The sequence below is a fragment of the Aedes aegypti genome, chromosome 3 (genome assembly GCF_002204515.2).
Source record: "Aedes aegypti strain LVP_AGWG chromosome 3, AaegL5.0 Primary Assembly, whole genome shotgun sequence".
Classification (NCBI taxonomy): Eukaryota; Metazoa; Arthropoda; class Insecta; order Diptera; family Culicidae; genus Aedes; species Aedes aegypti.
Window position 1 is genome coordinate 314,105,175 of NC_035109.1, and position 18,108 is coordinate 314,123,282.

General features: G+C 42.7%; 1 protein-coding gene across 2 annotated transcripts; it reads right to left on the reverse strand.

Annotated features, from left to right (window-relative positions):
* Positions 1 to 7,711: 7,711 nt before the first annotated feature.
* LOC110678500 lies at positions 7,712 to 14,843 on the reverse strand. Of its 2 annotated transcripts, none has more exons than XM_021851461.1 (2): positions 14,170 to 14,843; positions 7,712 to 12,544 (listed from the first exon to the last, which is right to left on the reverse strand). In XM_021851461.1, the coding sequence occupies exons 1-2, from the start codon at positions 14,815 to 14,817 to the stop codon at positions 12,278 to 12,280; spliced, it is 915 nt and encodes a 304-aa protein (XP_021707153.1). In that variant the 5' UTR covers positions 14,818 to 14,843; the 3' UTR covers positions 7,712 to 12,277. The 2 variants fall into 2 exon arrangements, with proteins under 2 accessions (XP_021707153.1, XP_021707152.1); XM_021851460.1 differs by lacking the exon at positions 14,170 to 14,843 and having other exon boundaries at positions 7,712 to 10,888; positions 12,503 to 13,335.
* Between the last annotated feature and the right edge of the window lie 3,265 nt (positions 14,844 to 18,108).

Sequence of the window (18,108 nt, forward strand, 5' to 3'; positions counted from 1 at the left end):
ATACAAACACGTTGTCAATCGAACATAGACCCCTGGGGTGGCGGTGACAATATATCGGCAATAGCATTTTTGGGTTGAAACTTGAGCCAAGCGCGTCGTTCAACGAACGACCACTGAGGCGATCAGCCTTGATAATAGTTTTTCGAAGTGAAATGATCCTCAACTCTACTTGACTGAGGTTGATAATAGAATGAATCGTTTATTCAAAGTTTCGTTTAACATTAGGTCCTACTGGAGGTAGCTGGATATCATATGCATGTATTCGTGTGAGCGATCGATAACGATCGGTATCGAGAAAGAAAGAGAGAGAATGAATGCACATGTGGAGAAGGCAGTTTCAAGGCTGAAGGCACTTGGTGATAACTTACCGACTGTGCTTTGAGAAATTGAAATATGAGTATATGTTGAAATGTTGATACCTCCCGTTGTCGCTATCCTCCCTTGGCCGCTCCATGTTGCCGATTAGCCATCGACCGGGCCACTCCAAGTGTCCGTTTAGCCCTGGGTTTAATACACTTTTGAAGTCACTGCGCTCCTGCTGCTGACGTTACGGATTGCACTACTTCATAGTCAGCCGTTGATGTATGTAATACATGGTCATTGATTGGCATAATACACTTTTGAAGTCACTGCACTCCTGCTGCTTACGGACGTTACAGATTGCATAAGTCGTTGATTATGTTCTTCTTGCACTTTACACGTTTTCGATATTGGCCACACTTTTCGCTGCCTTTAAAGCATTTCTGCGACTTTGTAACTTGAGTTCTTTATAACATAGAATTATCACTTGTATTGCAACTAGGACAAGGATTAGCCATAGCTTGAATTCATGGTTCTCGTGTAGTTCTTGGTGTTGTTCCAGAATAGTGTTTATTTCCACGTTAGTTCCACTCGTGGTTATTTTTGGTTTTGAACTGCTTTTGCCCATTTTTGCTTTTCACTGATAATATACCGTTAGCGTTTTCCACAACGTATAAGCAAAGCACCAAAGAATAATCGTTGTTATCAGGAACAGAACTTTCACTAACATGATGTGTTCAAATATTTTAGTACAATTTTCACTTTGATTCACAGTCCGGTCGCCATGAGGCGATCAGCCTTGATAATGGTTTTTCGAAGTGAAATGATCCTCAACTCTACTTGACTGAGGTTGATAATAGAATGAATCGTTTATTCAAAGTTTCGTTTAACTTTAGGTCCTACTGGAGGTAGCTGGATATCATATGCATGTATTCGTGTGAGCGATCGATAACGATCGGTATCGAGAAAGAAAGAGAGAGAATGAATGCACATGTGGAGAAGGCAGTTTCAAGGCTGAAGGCACTTGGTGATAACTTACTGACTGTGCTTTGAGAAATTGAAATATGAGTATGACACATTATTGTCATGTCAGATTTGTCGAAACGGTTGGTGGTCATCGTCCTGCTTATGCGTACCTTGCATGTGTCGCCTAAGCAGTTCGATGCTATGGGAACGTTTTGACTTTCGCGGTAGGTACCACTGGTGTGGTCCTTCTAGAAACTATGGTTGCTATGCGGGATTGGATGACATGTGAAATACAGATGCCACAATCTCCACAAATTGAAATTCGTCTACTTCTTAGAGTGATTACTTTCTCCGATGCAAATTTTTGCACATTCTTGTCCTTTTTTGTTTGTTTGGTTTTACTCAGAATTTTAATGCACGAATCGTATTTTCGTTTAACTATTTCTAAATTGTCAGTTAATGTATTCCATGTAGCAGTATCGTTCAAATGTTCATACTTTTGCACGATTTCTTCATATTTATTAAAGGCGTCGTTTAATGCCTCTGTTTTTAGAAAAATCCCTTGTTGTGTTCTCGGTCTATGTTTATTTTTGTTTAAATTTTCGAATTCTTTGAAAATGTAATTTTGAATTTCCTCTAAAGTTGCAAAATTAATTTCTGTTGAAGATAAGCTTTCTGTATTTGACATTTACAATATTATTTAAATTTTATTGACTTACCAGTATATTATTGGCATCATTGAAAGTTGCCTCATTGTTGTTGTTCCGTTCCTTGTAAATTTCCAACTCGTTTCAGGTTTTCTGGTAGTTTGTTCTGGTCTTTGTTCTTCACAATTTCGTAAAAATTGTTCTAATTATTTGATAATCACTTTGTCCTTCACTTTTTCATTAACTTCTTCAAATTGTTTGATATTCACTTTGTTCTTCACTTTTAACTTTCAATTTGATTCACTTTGTTCTTCACTTTTCATTAAATTGTTCCACGTTAGTTGTTTCTATTAAAATAAAAAAAAAAGTTTTTGGTTTCACTGGTTTTACCCACCAGTCAGAAATTAGCGTTCCTATGTTCTTAAAATTGAACAGTTTTTTTTTCGTTGTCACCATATGCACGCATGCTACAACGCCGTTGTTCTTTGATTTGGAGAAGGGCTTTCTTTTCATCAGATCGGTATCTGAATTGAGAAGGGCTTCGAAAAGTAACCTTCTGTTCAGACCGAAGGACTGCTCGAGTGAGCTTCCAGTCAAAGATTGATTGTTTATTGATTTCCTTTTGGCTTATATAGGCTGACAGAATTATTCCTATCCTATATTTTACAATTTTTATTTGTTTTTCGTTTTGTGTTTATTTGTCTAGCGGATTATTAGCCAACACGCTAACTCCACCTTTCAAAAATATTCCATCCGGGCGCTACATCGGTTTGACCGTTGTTTTTCGCTTGATTGATTGATCGTTTGAACGGGGCTTGCTTGGATTCGATGCGACTTGGATGGTTTCAGTTGGCTTGTTTGGTGTGTTTCGAGGATGCCTTTCTTCTTCGGTTGGGCGCTACGGCCCGGACGGTAGAGGTCCGGGTTGGACGGTACGTTCTCATAATGGTAGATATCAGATAGTATTGGAGACCATCCAGTATTCAAGAATGACAATGCCGCTCTCTGAGCTGGCGTAGGTGCGGCGATAGTCCACGGCCAAATTCGGGCGGCGTCGGCTTGACCCAAGTCTGATCGACTGACTCTATACAGGAAGGCTCCTCCAAGGTAGTAGCTTGCCGATCCAGGCATGGCTAGAGGCGTACGGCCACGGTACGACAGGTTTGCGGCTGTTGTATTCACTGGAGCACATAGCAACATCTGTCCAACAGAACCAGCAATAGTCTGGGGTACTGGTACTAGTTCGATGCGTGGAACCTCAGCTAGGTAGTGGGAAACGGCGTTAAGGAGCACGGTATTCAGTGGGAGAGTGTCAATCTCACTCGGGAAGTCATTGGCGGTAATCCGGGCACGCGTGTAGATGACGCTATGATTAGGTCGTAACTGATCAGCGTCGGCATAACCCATCAGTCTGCTGTTCCATACATGGGCTAAGCCATTAGGATGCCATGCAGCGTTCTTATGGTTAGCCGTAAAGCGTATTTGCTCTCGAATGCGTTGGACGTAGACAGGGATGTTGGGATATAAAGTCATATGCAGATGATCTGCATCAAGGTCATTGGGGTACCCGTTATTCCCCAGGGTGTATGGTTTCAGCCTAAACTTTGATTCTACTGAGCTAGGGATGTTGAAGTTTCCCATTCCTGACAAATAGATACTAACTGAGCGTGGGACGTGGTAGTTAGACTGAGTCAATACCATGTCTAGAAGCTCATGTTCAGCAACATGTGTGCGATATCCATTGGCATGCTGGAGGAATAGGGCTCTTGCCCAGGTGAGTGTAGCTAGGTAGTAGGCGTAGGCGGATTCGGGCACGCATTCCCGAAAGTTCTTGTTATGCGCTAAGATTTGATCGTAGGTTTCACGGACCAGATGCGTCAAACCCTCGAACCCCACGAAGTGATTAACCTCTTCGGCGATGGGTGTCACTTCCTCGGCGGCGGACGGTGCATAAGCCTCGATCCATAAAGGATCGTTCTTCACTTCCGACGGGGCCTTAGATAGATGCTGTCCTGGTGGACGCGGTACGTCGGGTACATCAGAAAAGGCTGATGTCTTCGGCCGAAAGGGAGGGCGTCTTCCTCCTTGGCGCCGGTTCGCTGATGCGTCGGTACGACTGGACGCAGGAACGACTTCGTCACTTGACGGTTTACGGTTACGATTCATGGCTGATCGTGCCTCTCCGAGGTCTTACAATGAGCTCAGTAATAGGAGTTGTTCTGAAAAGAACAGTTTATGAGGGTGCGCTTGATTGGTGTCGGGCTTCGACTAGCAATTTAAGTATAACAATTTGCTTTCAAAAAGGAGTAGAAGTCAAAAAAAAACAATGTTTCGTCCAGGGTTGACCAGGCCCTACGTTGTGTAATTTAAGGTCCCGAAGGGGCAGACGAATAACGACGACTTTCTTCTACTATACTGATTTATTGCCCACCACCGAGAGGCAGTGCTCCTGCTCGGTGGGGGATGCTACTCGTAACGATAACAACTTACAACTAATATCACAGGGCAAAACAACAGAAGTCGTTTTTGGCATTTCATCACTAGTTCCCACGGGATTCCATAAGGAGTTCTTCTAAGGACTTTATCAGGAGTTCCTCTAGGGTTTCCATTAGAAGTTGCTTCAGAGATTCCACCTGGAATTTCTACAGGAATTTTATGAAGAGTTTCTCTAATGATTGTATCACGAATTACTACAGGGATTACATCACAAGTTTTTCCAAGGATAACATCTGAAGGAGTTCTTCAATAGATTTTATTGGGTATTTCTGCAAAGATTCCATCGGAAGTTCTTTCATAGATTCCATTAGAAAAACTTCTAAGACTCTATTATAAATCCTCCTGGGATTCCATCAGAAGTTCTGTCAGGGATTTTATCAGGAATTCTTCTAAAGGTTCCTTCAGGAATCCCTCTAGGGTTATTCTGGGTTAATTTATTATGAATTCTTTTCGAAATTTATTAGGAGATACTACCCGAACTTCTAGAGAATAAGAATAGAATAATTCCTTCAGCAAAATCTCCAACGATTCTCGAAGATTATCAGGATTTCCTCCAGGGATTTTATCAGAAATTTCTATTAAGTATTCCATTACCGGCATTACTCAAGAGATTCCTTCCGGAATTTCTTAAAGGATTCATCGCGGAATTTATCATGGGGCTCCTCCCGGATTTCCTTAAGAAATCAATCCCGGAAATCCTCAAGGGATTTCTCCGGATTTTTCAAGGAATTTCTCGTGGAATAACTTCAGGGACTCTTGGGGGTTTTCAGGAACCCTCCAGCGATATTACCAGACATTTATTATAATAGTTTTGCTTGTAATTTAGGAATCTACCAATATATCATCCAGTGACTCCATCAGGAATTCCTCCTGGGATTCAAAACAGGAATTCCTTCAGGAAGATGAACTCCAATTATCCAATAATGAATTTTCTATGCGATTTGATCACAATTTCTTATAAAGATTCCACTGGTAATTCTTTCAGATACTTGAACAGTATTTTCCCTAATTATATCACCTGTAATTTTTCGCGAGAGAATTTTTTTAATTAATACTTCAAATGCTTCAAAGGTGTTACTAGGATTGCGCTTCAGAATTATCATAAATTCCTCCAGAGAGTTAACTGATATTTACTCAGAGTTTCATACAACACATATCTCTAAATGCCTCAGAATGAATCCCTAAAGTAGACCTAAAAGATTTTTTTTTCCATTTCTGAAAAAAAATCCATGGAGATATATCTCTAGAAATACTTGGAGGTATCACCAAAGAAATCAATAGATTTATTCCTAGAGAGTTTCCTGGAGAGATTCCTTAGTATATTTCTGGAAGCAATCCCTGAAAGAGTTTCTGAAAGATTCTCTATGGCAATTCCAGGTAGATTCCTTGGAAAAACTCCTTCAAGAAATACTGGATGGAAATGATGGATAAATTCCTTTAGGCATCCTTGGAGAAATTTATATTAGCTTATTGAAGTAATTCCTGCAGAAATCCCAGGACGAATGCCTCGTAGGGTCCCTTCAGAGATACAAGGAAGAATCTTTGGAGGAAACACTGATGGAGTTTATAAAAGAATTTATTGAAGATTCTCTCTAGAGGAATACCGAAGCATAATTCTTCTCAAATAATTTCAAGTAGAATCTCTAAAAGAATTCCTGCTGATCAAGTTTTGATGAATTTTTTTGCAGTATTTCTCTTGAAATCTTTGAAGGCTTTCTGATGGAATTCTTGGAGGAACTTGATGAATCCTTGGATAAATTGTGGGTAGTATCTGTATAGAAATGCTTGAAGTTTTGCTGGAGGAATTCTGAAATTAATCCTTGGAGGATATTTTGGTGGAATTCTTCAAAAAAGCATTGGATGAACCACTGGAGAAATCCCTTGGGAAATATTTGTTTATATCCTTGGAGAAATCTGTTGAAAAATTGCTAGAAAGAATCGCTGAAGAAATTCCTGGGGGATTTTCTGATGTAACTCCTTGAGGAATTTGAGGAGGAGTCCTAGGAGCAAGCCCTTAAAAAAGTCCTGGTGAAATCGTTGGGAGAATTTCTGGTGATGATTTTTTGAGAGATCCCTTGAGAAGTACCTGATAGAATCCGTGATGCGATTCCTGGGTAACGCGTGATGGAATCCTTGGAACTAACTTCTAGAGAAACTTCTGAAGAAATCTTTGAAAAAATTGTTATAACGATCTGGACGAATTCAAGGAGGCAGCCTTGGAGTTAGCCCTGAAGAAATTCCTTGGGATTTTTTTGGACTGATCTTTGACGGAATCAGTGGTTGAAATTCACAATAATTTGTAGAGAAACCTCTCAAGGAATCCTTGGAAAAATTCCTCCTAAAGGTATGCCTGAAGAATGTTCCCCGGAGAAATTTCTGGTTGAATCTTATCCACAGATTCAACCAGAAATTTCTCCGGGGAACATTCTTCAGGCATACCTTTAGGAGGAATTTTTCCAAGGATTCCTTTAGAGGTCTAAAAAAATTATTGATAAAATTCGTGAAAAAATCCCAGGAAGTGCTTCAAAGCAGAATAAATAGAGGAAACGACTAAAAGATTCAGGATAGATTGTTTGAAAAAAAATCCCTCGGCCATTCCCATATCAATGACTGCTCAGAATATTTCCCGAGAGAGACCCGTCATGATTTCTGAGTTTTGCTGGAATACTTCGTACGAATTATAACTGGAATTCCTCTTTAGGTGATTATAACAAGACTGGAGAATCTGACAACAGTTCGCGTTGAAAATCAATGAAATTACTTGCTTCCTGATGGTGACCAATGGGATAAATTTTCAACGCGGAGCGCTGTTTGGTTCTCAAGTCTTGTGCTCTTGAAAATTTGAGTTTGGCTTCATTCTATAATCACCTTAAATATTTATTTCTTCCGGTACTTAAATGTTGAATATTCTTCTCTTCCTTACTGCGATTATTGCCAGAAAATCACGAAAAGATTCTCCCTCACAGCCACAGCATTCGAAAAAATAATAATCACATATTCACTAGACTCTCGGCAAATCTAAAAAATGCAAAGAAATATCGTGTTGCTGCAACCAACCTTGACAGTTGGTCAAACGGTTGTATCAACATAAGTCGGTTTGACCAACTTGGGGGCGGAGTCAATGTTGGTCAAACCGTCTGAGCGTCTGTGGGCTGCATTATGCATATTGGATGCGAAGCATATTTTGAGGCGTTAATTTATGATTCTGTTTTATGTCAGTGGTTCTCAACCATCTTACAAATCCAGTAATTGATTTTTATTCCGTTTCGTTTGAGCGATAGAACAAGAATGAATTCTTACACGAGAAAATAAAGAAAGTATTTTCCGGCAATGGTTCAAAGAATTACCGTGGTAGCTCCGATAGATCCAATTGTTCCAAGCATCCAGTTTCTCGAGGTCAAGTTTACCATCTCCAGCTGCTCGCGTTGTTCCAGCGTGATATTTAAGCAATCTCGCATTCTACAAACAATGGATTCCATGCTGAGACCAGCTAACGGGTGTGTAGGGAATTCTGCGAGATACATATCAGCAAATGCCAGGCATTTTGGATATTGTGCTTCATGTCTGCCATGAAGTTGATTGTTGCTTCGGTAAGTGGCCGGATTCCAGATTGAACGATTGTTATCTCAGATGGTGGCTTGAAGAACGATGCTCCGACTGACAAAGATTTTAACGCGGTTTCCACTCCATCGACTGTGGAAGCTGTCCCAAAAAGCGCGGTTGGATTCCATTCTTTGGTTGTATGTTTCTTCGTTCTTCTTGGTCCTAAACTTTTCGGCTGATCGGGTCTTAGCTCCTTTCCCTTTGTGTTTTTGCCGGGGATCACTTCTAGAGCTCTGAGGCTCTCGTTCGGTATCTGCGGCGGGGATGACGCTGCTGTGAGCATCACTTGAAACGATATTGGTCTTGTTAGACATCTTCAACAAGATAGATTGTCCGTATTGAATAACACGAGAAATTCGGGGGTCATTATAAATTTCCTTAAGACCCTCAAAATTGGTTTTCATTTGGACTACTAAGCTATCTTATAGGAGTTTGTTTTTCTAGTAGTTTGCGTATAATAAGTACATTTTTCATATAAGTTTTTTTTTGTATGTTACTTACTGACGGTTTCCTTGATGCCTGCCCGATGGTCGTTCTAACGTGTACGTGTTCTGGATGTTGACTTACGGGTCACCAGTGGGATGCACTGTCACTGAGACTTGAAGTCTGCTCTGGTGGATTTCGTTTCACCGGGACTTCTTTAATTATTCTCCACTAAGAGTTGAAAATCTCTGGCACGGTATGCCATAAGATGATTAACGCACTTATTGCGATCACTGATGTTATGTCGTGGTCGCCATGTTGACCGGTCACGGTCGCCATATCCCAGTTTGAAAAGTGGCTTCAAGATCTGACAAAAACTTCGTCCTGCTCAATGGATAAACTCGGTGGATAAACGGTGGATAAACTCAGGAGTATGGCTAATCTGCGTGGCCTCGCATACAAAATGATTATCCCTTGGTTTGCATGGTTGATCTGATGAGAAAAATTGGGTTTCGTTGTGCAGGAGAAAGTGGTATGCTGGGGCAACTCACTTGCCATATTTGATTAGGGGTTCAAAATAGCTGTACTCATATTGCTGTCTGATAATTTGCGATACCTTTAAAATGTATGCAACATGAGTAATATTCGTCATCACTTGGGCGGATGACAAAGACATTAGTTCTTCGAATGATGATACGCTGATGTCTTGTGAATCTCTCCAGGTCTATCGGGACCACAACGATCGTATCACTCATGTTGGTTAGGCCAGCCTGGAAGAACTGCCTATTTGCCTGTGGTAAATTGATGAGGTCCTGGAATGAGTTGACGTTCGGTGGAAGGTCAATACCTGCTATGTTGACGAATAGTGTTCCTTCATCAGTCCTGATCTTCGTCTCCGTCCATCCTGGAGGAGGTTTCTGCACGGCGGGATTTGTAGACAGGGTGGGGAATATCTGCTGCCCTGCTACTTCGCAAACCCCAATGTTCTGAAGGTAGGCTGCTGTCGATTTTAGGCTTACTGACAATTGAGAGACGATAGTATTGACAAGGTCACGCTCAAATGGTCCACGCCTCCTTGCAAGTGCACACTTTGCGTACACCTGTAGCTGCGTTACATGATCTAGGACGATTTGGTCATCAACTCGGTCAGGATTACCCTCCTGTGTTGTCACCTTCATGTCTGCCATGAAGTTGATTGTTGCTTCGGTAAGTGGCCGGATTCCAGATTGAACGATTGTTATCTCAGATGGTGGCTTGAAGAACGATGCTCCGACTGACAAAGATTTTAACGCGGTTTCCACTCCATCGACTGTGGAAGCTGTCCCAAAAAGCGCGGTTGGATTCCATTCTTTGGTTGTATGTTTCTTCGTTCTTCTTGGTCCTAAACTTTTCGGCTGATCGGGTCTTAGCTCCTTTCCCTTTGTTTTTTTGCCGGGGATCACTTCTAGAGCTCTGAGACTCTCGTTCGGTATCTGCGGCGGGGATGACGCTGCTGTGAGCATCACTTGAAACGATATTGGTCTTGTTAGACATCTTCAACAAGATAGATTGTCCGTATTGAATAACACGAGAAATTCGGGGGTCATTATAAATTTCCTTAAGACCCTCAAAATTGGTTTTCATTTGGACTACTAAGCTATCTTATAGGAGTTTGTTTTTCTAGTAGTTTGCGTATAATAAGTACATTTTTCATATAAGTTTTTTTTGTATGTTACTTACTGACGGTTTCCTTGATGCCTGCCCGATGGTCGTTCTAACGTGTACGTGTTCTGGATGTTGACTTACGGGTCACCAGTGGGATGCACTGTCACTGAGACTTGAAGTCTGCTCTGGTGGATTTCGTTTCACCGGGACTTCTTTAATTATTCTCCACTAAGAGTTGAAAATCTCTGGCACGGTATGCCATAAGATGATTAACGCACTTATTGCGATCACTGATGTTATGTCGTGGTCGCCATGTTGACCGGTCACGGTCGCCATATCCCAGTTTGAAAAGTGGCTTCAAGATCTGACAAAAACTTCGTCCTGCTCAATGGATAAACTCGGTGGATAAACGGTGGATAAACTCAGGAGTATGGCTAATCTGCGTGGCCTCGCATACAAAATGATTATCCCTTGGTTTGCATGGTTGATCTGATGAGAAAAATTGGGTTTCGTTGTGCAGGAGAAAGTGGTATGCTGGGGCAACTCACTTGCCATATTTGATTAGGGGTTCAAAATAGCTGTACTCATATTGCTGTCTGATAATTTGCGATACCTTTAAAATGTATGCAACATGAGTAATATTCGTCATCACTTGGGCGGATGACAAAGACATTAGTTCTTCGAATGATGATACGCTGATGTCTTGTGAATCTCTCCAGGTCTATCGGGACCACAACGATCGTATCACTCATGTTGGTTAGGCCAGCCTGGAAGAACTGCCTATTTGCCTGTGGTAAATTGATGAGGTCCTGGAATGAGTTGACGTAAATGTTGACGAATAGTGTTCCTTCATCAGTCCTGATCTTTGTCTCCGTCCATCCTGGAGGAGGTTTCTGCACGGCGGGATTTGTAGACAGGGTGGGGAATATCTGCTGCCCTGCTACTTCGCAAACCCCAATGTTCTGAAGGTAGGCTGCTGTCGATTTTAGGCTTACTGACAATTGAGAGACGATAGTATTGACAAGGTCACGCTCAAATGGTCCACGCCTCCTTGCAAGTGCACACTTTGCGTACACCTGTAGCTGCGTTACATGATCTAGGACGATTTGGTCATCAACTCGGTCAGGATTACCCTCCTGTGTTGTCACCTTCATGTCTGCCATGAAGTTGATTGTTGCTTCGGTAAGTGGCCGGATTCCAGATTGAACGATTGTTATCTCAGATGGTGGCTTGAAAAACGATGCTCCGACTGACAAAGATTTTAACGCGGTTTCCACTCCATCGACTGTGGAGGAGAAGCTGTCCCAAAAAGCGCGGTTCGATTCCATTCTTTGGTTGTATGTTTCTTCGTTCTTCTTGGTCCTAAACTTTTCGGCTGATCGGGTCTTAGCTCCTTTCCCTTTGTGTTTTTGCCGGGGATCACTTCTAGAGCTCTGAGACTCTCGTTCGGTATCTGCGGCGGGGATGACGCTGCTGTGAGCATCACTTGAAACGATATTGGTCTTGTTAGACATCTTCAACAAGATAGATTGTCCGTATTGAATAACACGAGAAATTCGGGGGTCATTATAAATTTCCTTAAGACCCTCAAAATTGGTTTTCATTTGGACTACTAAGCTATCTTATAGGAGTTTGTTTTTCTAGTAGTTTGCGTATAATAAGTACATTTTTCATGTAAGTTTTTTTTGTATGTTACTTACTGACGGTTTCCTTGATGCCTGCCCGATGGTCGTTCTAACGTGTACGTGTTCTGGATGTTGACTTACGGGTCACCAGTGGGATGCACTGTCACTGAGACTTGAAGTCTGCTCTGGTGGATTTCGTTTCACCGGGACTTCTTTAATTATTCTCCACTAAGAGTTGAAAATCTCTGGCACGGTATGCCATAAGATGATTAACGCACTTATTGCGATCACTGATGTTATGTCGTGGTCGCCATGTTGACCGGTCACGGTCGCCATATCCCAGTTTGAAAAGTGGCTTCAAGATCTGACAAAAACTTCGTCCTGCTCAATGGATAAACTCGGTGGATAAACTCAGGAGTATGGCTAATCTGCGTGGCCTTGCATACAAAATGATTATCCCTTGGTTTGCATGGTTGATCTGATGAGAAAAATTGGGTTTCGTTGTGCAGGAGAAAGTGGTATGCTGGGGCAACTCACTTGCCATATTTGATTAGGGGTTCAAAATAGCTGTACTCATATTGCTGTCTGATAATTTGCGATACCTTTAAAATGTATGCAACATGAGTAATATTCGTCATCACTTGGGCGGATGACAAAGACATTAGTTCTTCGAATGATGATACGCTGATGTCTTGTGAATCTCTCCAGGTCTATCGGGACCACAACGATCGTATCACTCATGTTGGTTAGGCCAGCCTGGAAGAACTGCCTATTTGCCTGTGGTAAATTGATGAGGTCCTGGAATGAGTTGACGTTCGGTGGAAGGTCAATACCTGCTATGTTGACGAATAGTGTTCCTTCATCAGTCCTGATCTTCGTCTCCGTCCATCCTGGAGGAGGTTTCTGCACGGCGGGATTTGTAGACAGGGTGGGGAATATCTGCTGCCCTGCTACTTCGCAAACCCCAATGTTCTGAAGGTAGGCTGCTGTCGATTTTAGGCTTACTGACAATTGAGAGACGATAGTATTGACAAGGTCACGCTCAAATGGTCCACGCCTCCTTGCAAGTGCACACTTTGCGTACACCTGTAGCTGCGTTACATGATCTAGGACGATTTGGTCATCAACTCGGTCAGGATTACCCTCCTGTGTTGTCACCTTCATGTCTGCCATGAAGTTGATTGTTGCTTCGGTAAGTGGCCGGATTCCAGATTGAACGATTGTTATCTCAGATGGTGGCTTGAAAAACGATGCTCCGACTGACAAAGATTTTAACGCGGTTTCCACTCCATCGACTGTGGATGAGAAGCTGTCCCAAAAAGCGCGGTTGGATTCCATTCTTTGGTTGTATGTTTCTTCGTTCTTCTTAGTCCTAAACTTTTCGGCTGATCGGGTCTTAGCTCCTTTCCCTTTGTGTTTTTGCCGGGGATCACTTCTAGAGCTCTGAGACTCTCGTTCGGTATCTGCGGCGGGGATGACGCTGCTGTGAGCATCACTTGGAACGATATTGGTCTTGTTAGACATCTTCAACAAGATAGATTGTCCGTATTGAATAACACGAGAAATTCGGGGGTCATTATAAATTTCCTTAAGACCCTCAAAATTGGTTTTCATTTGGACTACTAAGCTATCTTATAGGAGTTTGTTTTTCTAGTAGTTTGCGTATAATAAGTACATTTTTCATATAAGTTTTTTTTGTATGTTACTTACTGACGGTTTCCTTGATGCCTGCCCGATGGTCGTTCTAACGTGTACGTGTTCTGGATGTTGACTTACGGGTCACCAGTGGGATGCACTGTCACTGAGACTTGAAGTCTGCTCTGGTGGATTTCGTTTCACCGGGACTTCTTTAATTATTCTCCACTAAGAGTTGAAAATCTCTGGCACGGTATGCCATAAGATGATTAACGCACTTATTGCGATCACTGATGTTATGTCGTGGTCGCCCTGTTGACCGGTCACGGTCGCCATATCCCAGTTTGAAAAGTGGCTTCAAGATCTGACAAAAACTTCGTCCTGCTCAATGGATAAACTCGGTGGATAAACGGTGGATAAACTCAGGAGTATGGCTAATCTGCGTGGCCTCGCATACAAAATGATTATCTTTTGGTTTGCATGGTTGATCTGATGAGAAAAATTGGGTTTCGTTGTGCAGGAGAAAGTGGTATGCTGGGGCAACTCACTTGCCATATTTGATTAGGGGTTCAAAATAGCTGTACTCATATTGCTGTCTGATAATTTGCGATACCTTTAAAATGTATGCAACATGAGTAATATTCGTCATCACTTGGGCGGATGACAAAGACATTAGTTCTTCGAATGATGATACGCTGATGTCTTGTGAATCTCTCCAGGTCTATCGGGACCACAACGATCGTATCACTCATGTTGGTTAGGCCAGCCTGGAAGAACTGCCTATTTGCCTGTGGTAAATTGATGAGGTCCTGGAATGAGTTGACGTAAATGTTGACGAATAGTGTTCCTTCATCAGTCCTGATCTTCGTCTCCGTCCATCCTGGAGGAGGTTTCTGCACGGCGGGATTTGTAGACAGGGTGGGGAATATCTGCTGCCCTGCTACTTCGCAAACCCCAATGTTCTGAAGGTAGGCTGCTGTCGATTTTAGGCTTACTGACAATTGAGAGACGATAGTATTGACAAGGTCACGCTCAAATGGTCCACGCCTCCTTGCAAGTGCACACTTTGCGTACACCTGTAGCTGCGTTACATGATCTAGGACGATTTGGTCATCAACTCGGTCAGGATTACCCTCCTGTGTTGTCACCTTCATGTCTGCCATGAAGTTGATTGTTGCTTCGGTAAGTGGCCGGATTCCAGATTGAACGATTGTTATCTCAGATGGTGGCTTGAAGAACGATGCTCCGACTGACAAAGATTTTAACGCGGTTTCCACTCCATCGACTGTGGAAGCTGTCCCAAAAAGCGCGGTTGGATTCCATTCTTTGGTTGTATGTTTCTTCGTTCTTCTTGGTCCTAAACTTTTCGGCTGATCGGGTCTTAGCTCCTTTCCCTTTGTGTTTTTGCCGGGGATCACTTCTAGAGCTCTGAGACTCTCGTTCGGTATCTGCGGCGGGGATGACGCTGCTGTGAGCATCACTTGAAACGATATTGGTCTTGTTAGACATCTTCAACAAGATAGATTGTCCGTATTGAATAACACGAGAAATTCGGGGGTCATTATAAATTTCCTTAAGACCCCCAAAATTGGTTTTCATTTGGACTACTAAGCTATCTTATAGGAGTTTGTTTTTCTAGTAGTTTGCGTATAATAAGTACATTTTTCATATAAGTTTTTTTTGTATGTTACTTACTGACGGTTTCCTTGATGCCTGCCCGATGGTCGTTCTAACGTGTACGTGTTCTGGATGTTGACTTACGGGTCACCAGTGGGATGCACTGTCACTGAGACTTGAAGTCTGCTCTGGTGGATTTCGTTTCACCGGGACTTCTTTAATTATTCTCCACTAAGAGTTGAAAATCTCTGGCACGGTATGCCATAAGATGATTAACGCACTTATTGCGATCACTGATGTTATGTCGTGGTCGCCATGTTGACCGGTCACGGTCGCCATATCCCAGTTTGAAAAGTGGCTTCAAGATCTGACAAAAACTTCGTCCTGCTCAATGGATAAACTCGGTGGATAAACGGTGGATAAACTCAGGAGTATGGCTAATCTGCGTGGCCTCGCATACAAAATGATTATCCCTTGGTTTGCATGGTTGATCTGATGAGAAAAATTGGGTTTCGTTGTGCAGGAGAAAGTGGTATGCTGGGGGAAATCACTTGCCATATTTGATTAGGGGTTCAAAATAGCTGTACTCATATTGCTGTCTGATAATTTGCGATACCTTTAAAATGTATGCAACATGAGTAATATTCGTCATCACTTGGGCGGATGACAAAGACATTAGTTCTTCGAATGATGATACGCTGATGTCTTGTGAATCTCTCCAGTTCTATCGGGACCACAACGATCGTATCACTCATGTTGGTTAGGCCAGCCTGGAAGAACTGCCTATTTGCCTGTGGTAAATTGATGAGGTCCTGGAATGAGTTGACGTTCGGGGGGTCAATACCTGCTATGTTGACGAATAGTGTTCCTTCATCAGTCCTGATCTTCGTCTCCGTCCATCCTGGAGGAGGTTTCTGCACGGCGGGATTTGTAGACAGGGTGGGGAATATCTGCTGCCCTGCTACTTCGCAAACCCCAATGTTCTGAAGGTAGGCTGCTGTCGATTTTAGGCTTACTGACAATTGAGAGACGATAGTATTGACAAGGTCACGCTCAAATGGTCCACGCCTCCTTGCAAGTGCACACTTTGCGTACACCTGTAGCTGCGTTACATGATCTAGGACGATTTGGTCATCAACTCGGTCAGGATTACCCTCCTGTGTTGTCACCTTCATGTCTGCCATGAAGTTGATTGTTGCTTCGGTAAGTGGCCGGATTCCAGATTGAACGATTGTTATCTCAGATGGTGGCTTGAAAAACGATGCTCCGACTGACAAAGATTTTAACGCGGTTTCCACTCCATCGACTGTGGAGGAGAAGCTGTCCCAAAAGCGCGGTTCGATTCCATTCTTTGGTTGTATGTTTCTTCGTTCTTCTTGGTCCTAAACTTTTCGGCTGATCGGGTCTTAGCTCCTTTCCCTTTGTGTTTTTGCCGGGGATCACTTCTAGAGCTCTGAGACTCTCTTAGAAAGTATTTTCCGGAATGGTTCAAAGAATTACCGTGGTAGCTCCGATAGATCCAATTGTTCAAGCATCCAGTTTCTCGAGGTCAAGTTACCATCTCCAGCTGCTCGCGTTGTTCCAGCGTGATATTTAAGCAATCTCGCATTCTAACAACAATGGATTCCATGCTGAGACCCGCTAACGGGTGTGTAGGGAATTCTGCGAGATACATATCAGCAAATGCCAGGCATTTTGGATATTGTGCTTCCATGTCTGCCATGAAGTTGATTGTTGCTTCGGTAAGTGGCCGGATTCCAGATTGAACGATTGTTATCTCAGATGGTGGCTTGAAGAACGATGCTCCGACTGACAAAGATTTTAACGCGGTTTCCACTCCATCGACTGTGGAAGCTGTCCCAAAAAGCGCGGTTGGATTCCATTCTTTGGTTGTATGTTTCTCGTTCTTCTTGGTCCTAAACTTTTCGGCTGATCGGGTCTTAGCTCCTTCCCTTTGTGTTTTTGCGGTATCTGCGGCGGGGATGACGCTGCTGTGAGCATCACTTGAAACGATATTGGTCTTGTTAGACATCTTCAACAAGATAGATTGTCCGTATTGAATAACACGAGAAATTCGGGGGTCATTATAAATTTCCTTAAGACCCTCAAAATTGGTTTTCATTTGGACTACTAAGCTATCTTATAGGAGTTTGTTTTTCTAGTAGTTTGCGTATAATAAGTACATTTTTCATATAAGTTTTTTTTGTATGTTACTTACTGACGGTTTCCTTGATGCCTGCCCGATGGTCGTTCTAACGTGTACGTGTTCTGGATGTTGACTTACGGGTCACCAGTGGGATGCACTGTCACTGAGACTTGAAGTCTGCTCTGGTGGATTTCGTTTCACCGGGACTTCTTTAATTATTCTCCACTAAGAGTTGAAAATCTCTGGCACGGTATGCCATAAGATGATTAACGCACTTATTGCGATCACTGATGTTATGTCGTGGTCGCCATGTTGACCGGTCACGGTCGCCATATCCCAGTTTTGAAAAGTGGCTTCAAGATCTGACAAAAACTTCGTCCTGCTCAATGGATAAACTCGGTGGATAAACGGTGGATAAACTCAGGAGTATGGCTAATCTGCGTGGCCTCGCATACAAAATGATTATCCCTTGGTTTGCATGGTTGATCTGATGAGAAAAATTGGGTTTCGTTGTGCAGGAGAAAGTGGTATGCTGGGGCAAACTCACTTGCCATATTTGATTAGGGGTTCAAAATAGCTGTACTCATATTGCTGTCTGATAATTTGCGATACCTTTAAAATGTATGCAACATGAGTAATATTCGTCATCACTTGGGCGGATGACAAAGACATTAGTTCTTCGAATGATGATACGCTGATGTCTTGTGAATCTCTCCAGGTCTATCGGGACCACAACGATCGTATCACTCATGTTGGTTAGGCCAGCCTGGAAGAACTGCCTATTTGCCTGTGGTAAATTGATGAGGTCCTGGAATGAGTTGACGTTCGGCGGGGGTCAATACCTGCTATGTTGACGAATAGTGTTCCTTCATCAGTCCTGATCTTCGTCTCCGTCCATCCTGGAGGAGGTTTCTGCACGGCGGGATTTGTAGACAGGGTGGGGAATATCTGCTGCCCTGCTACTTCGCAAACCCCAATGTTCTGAAGGTAGGCTGCTGTCGATTTT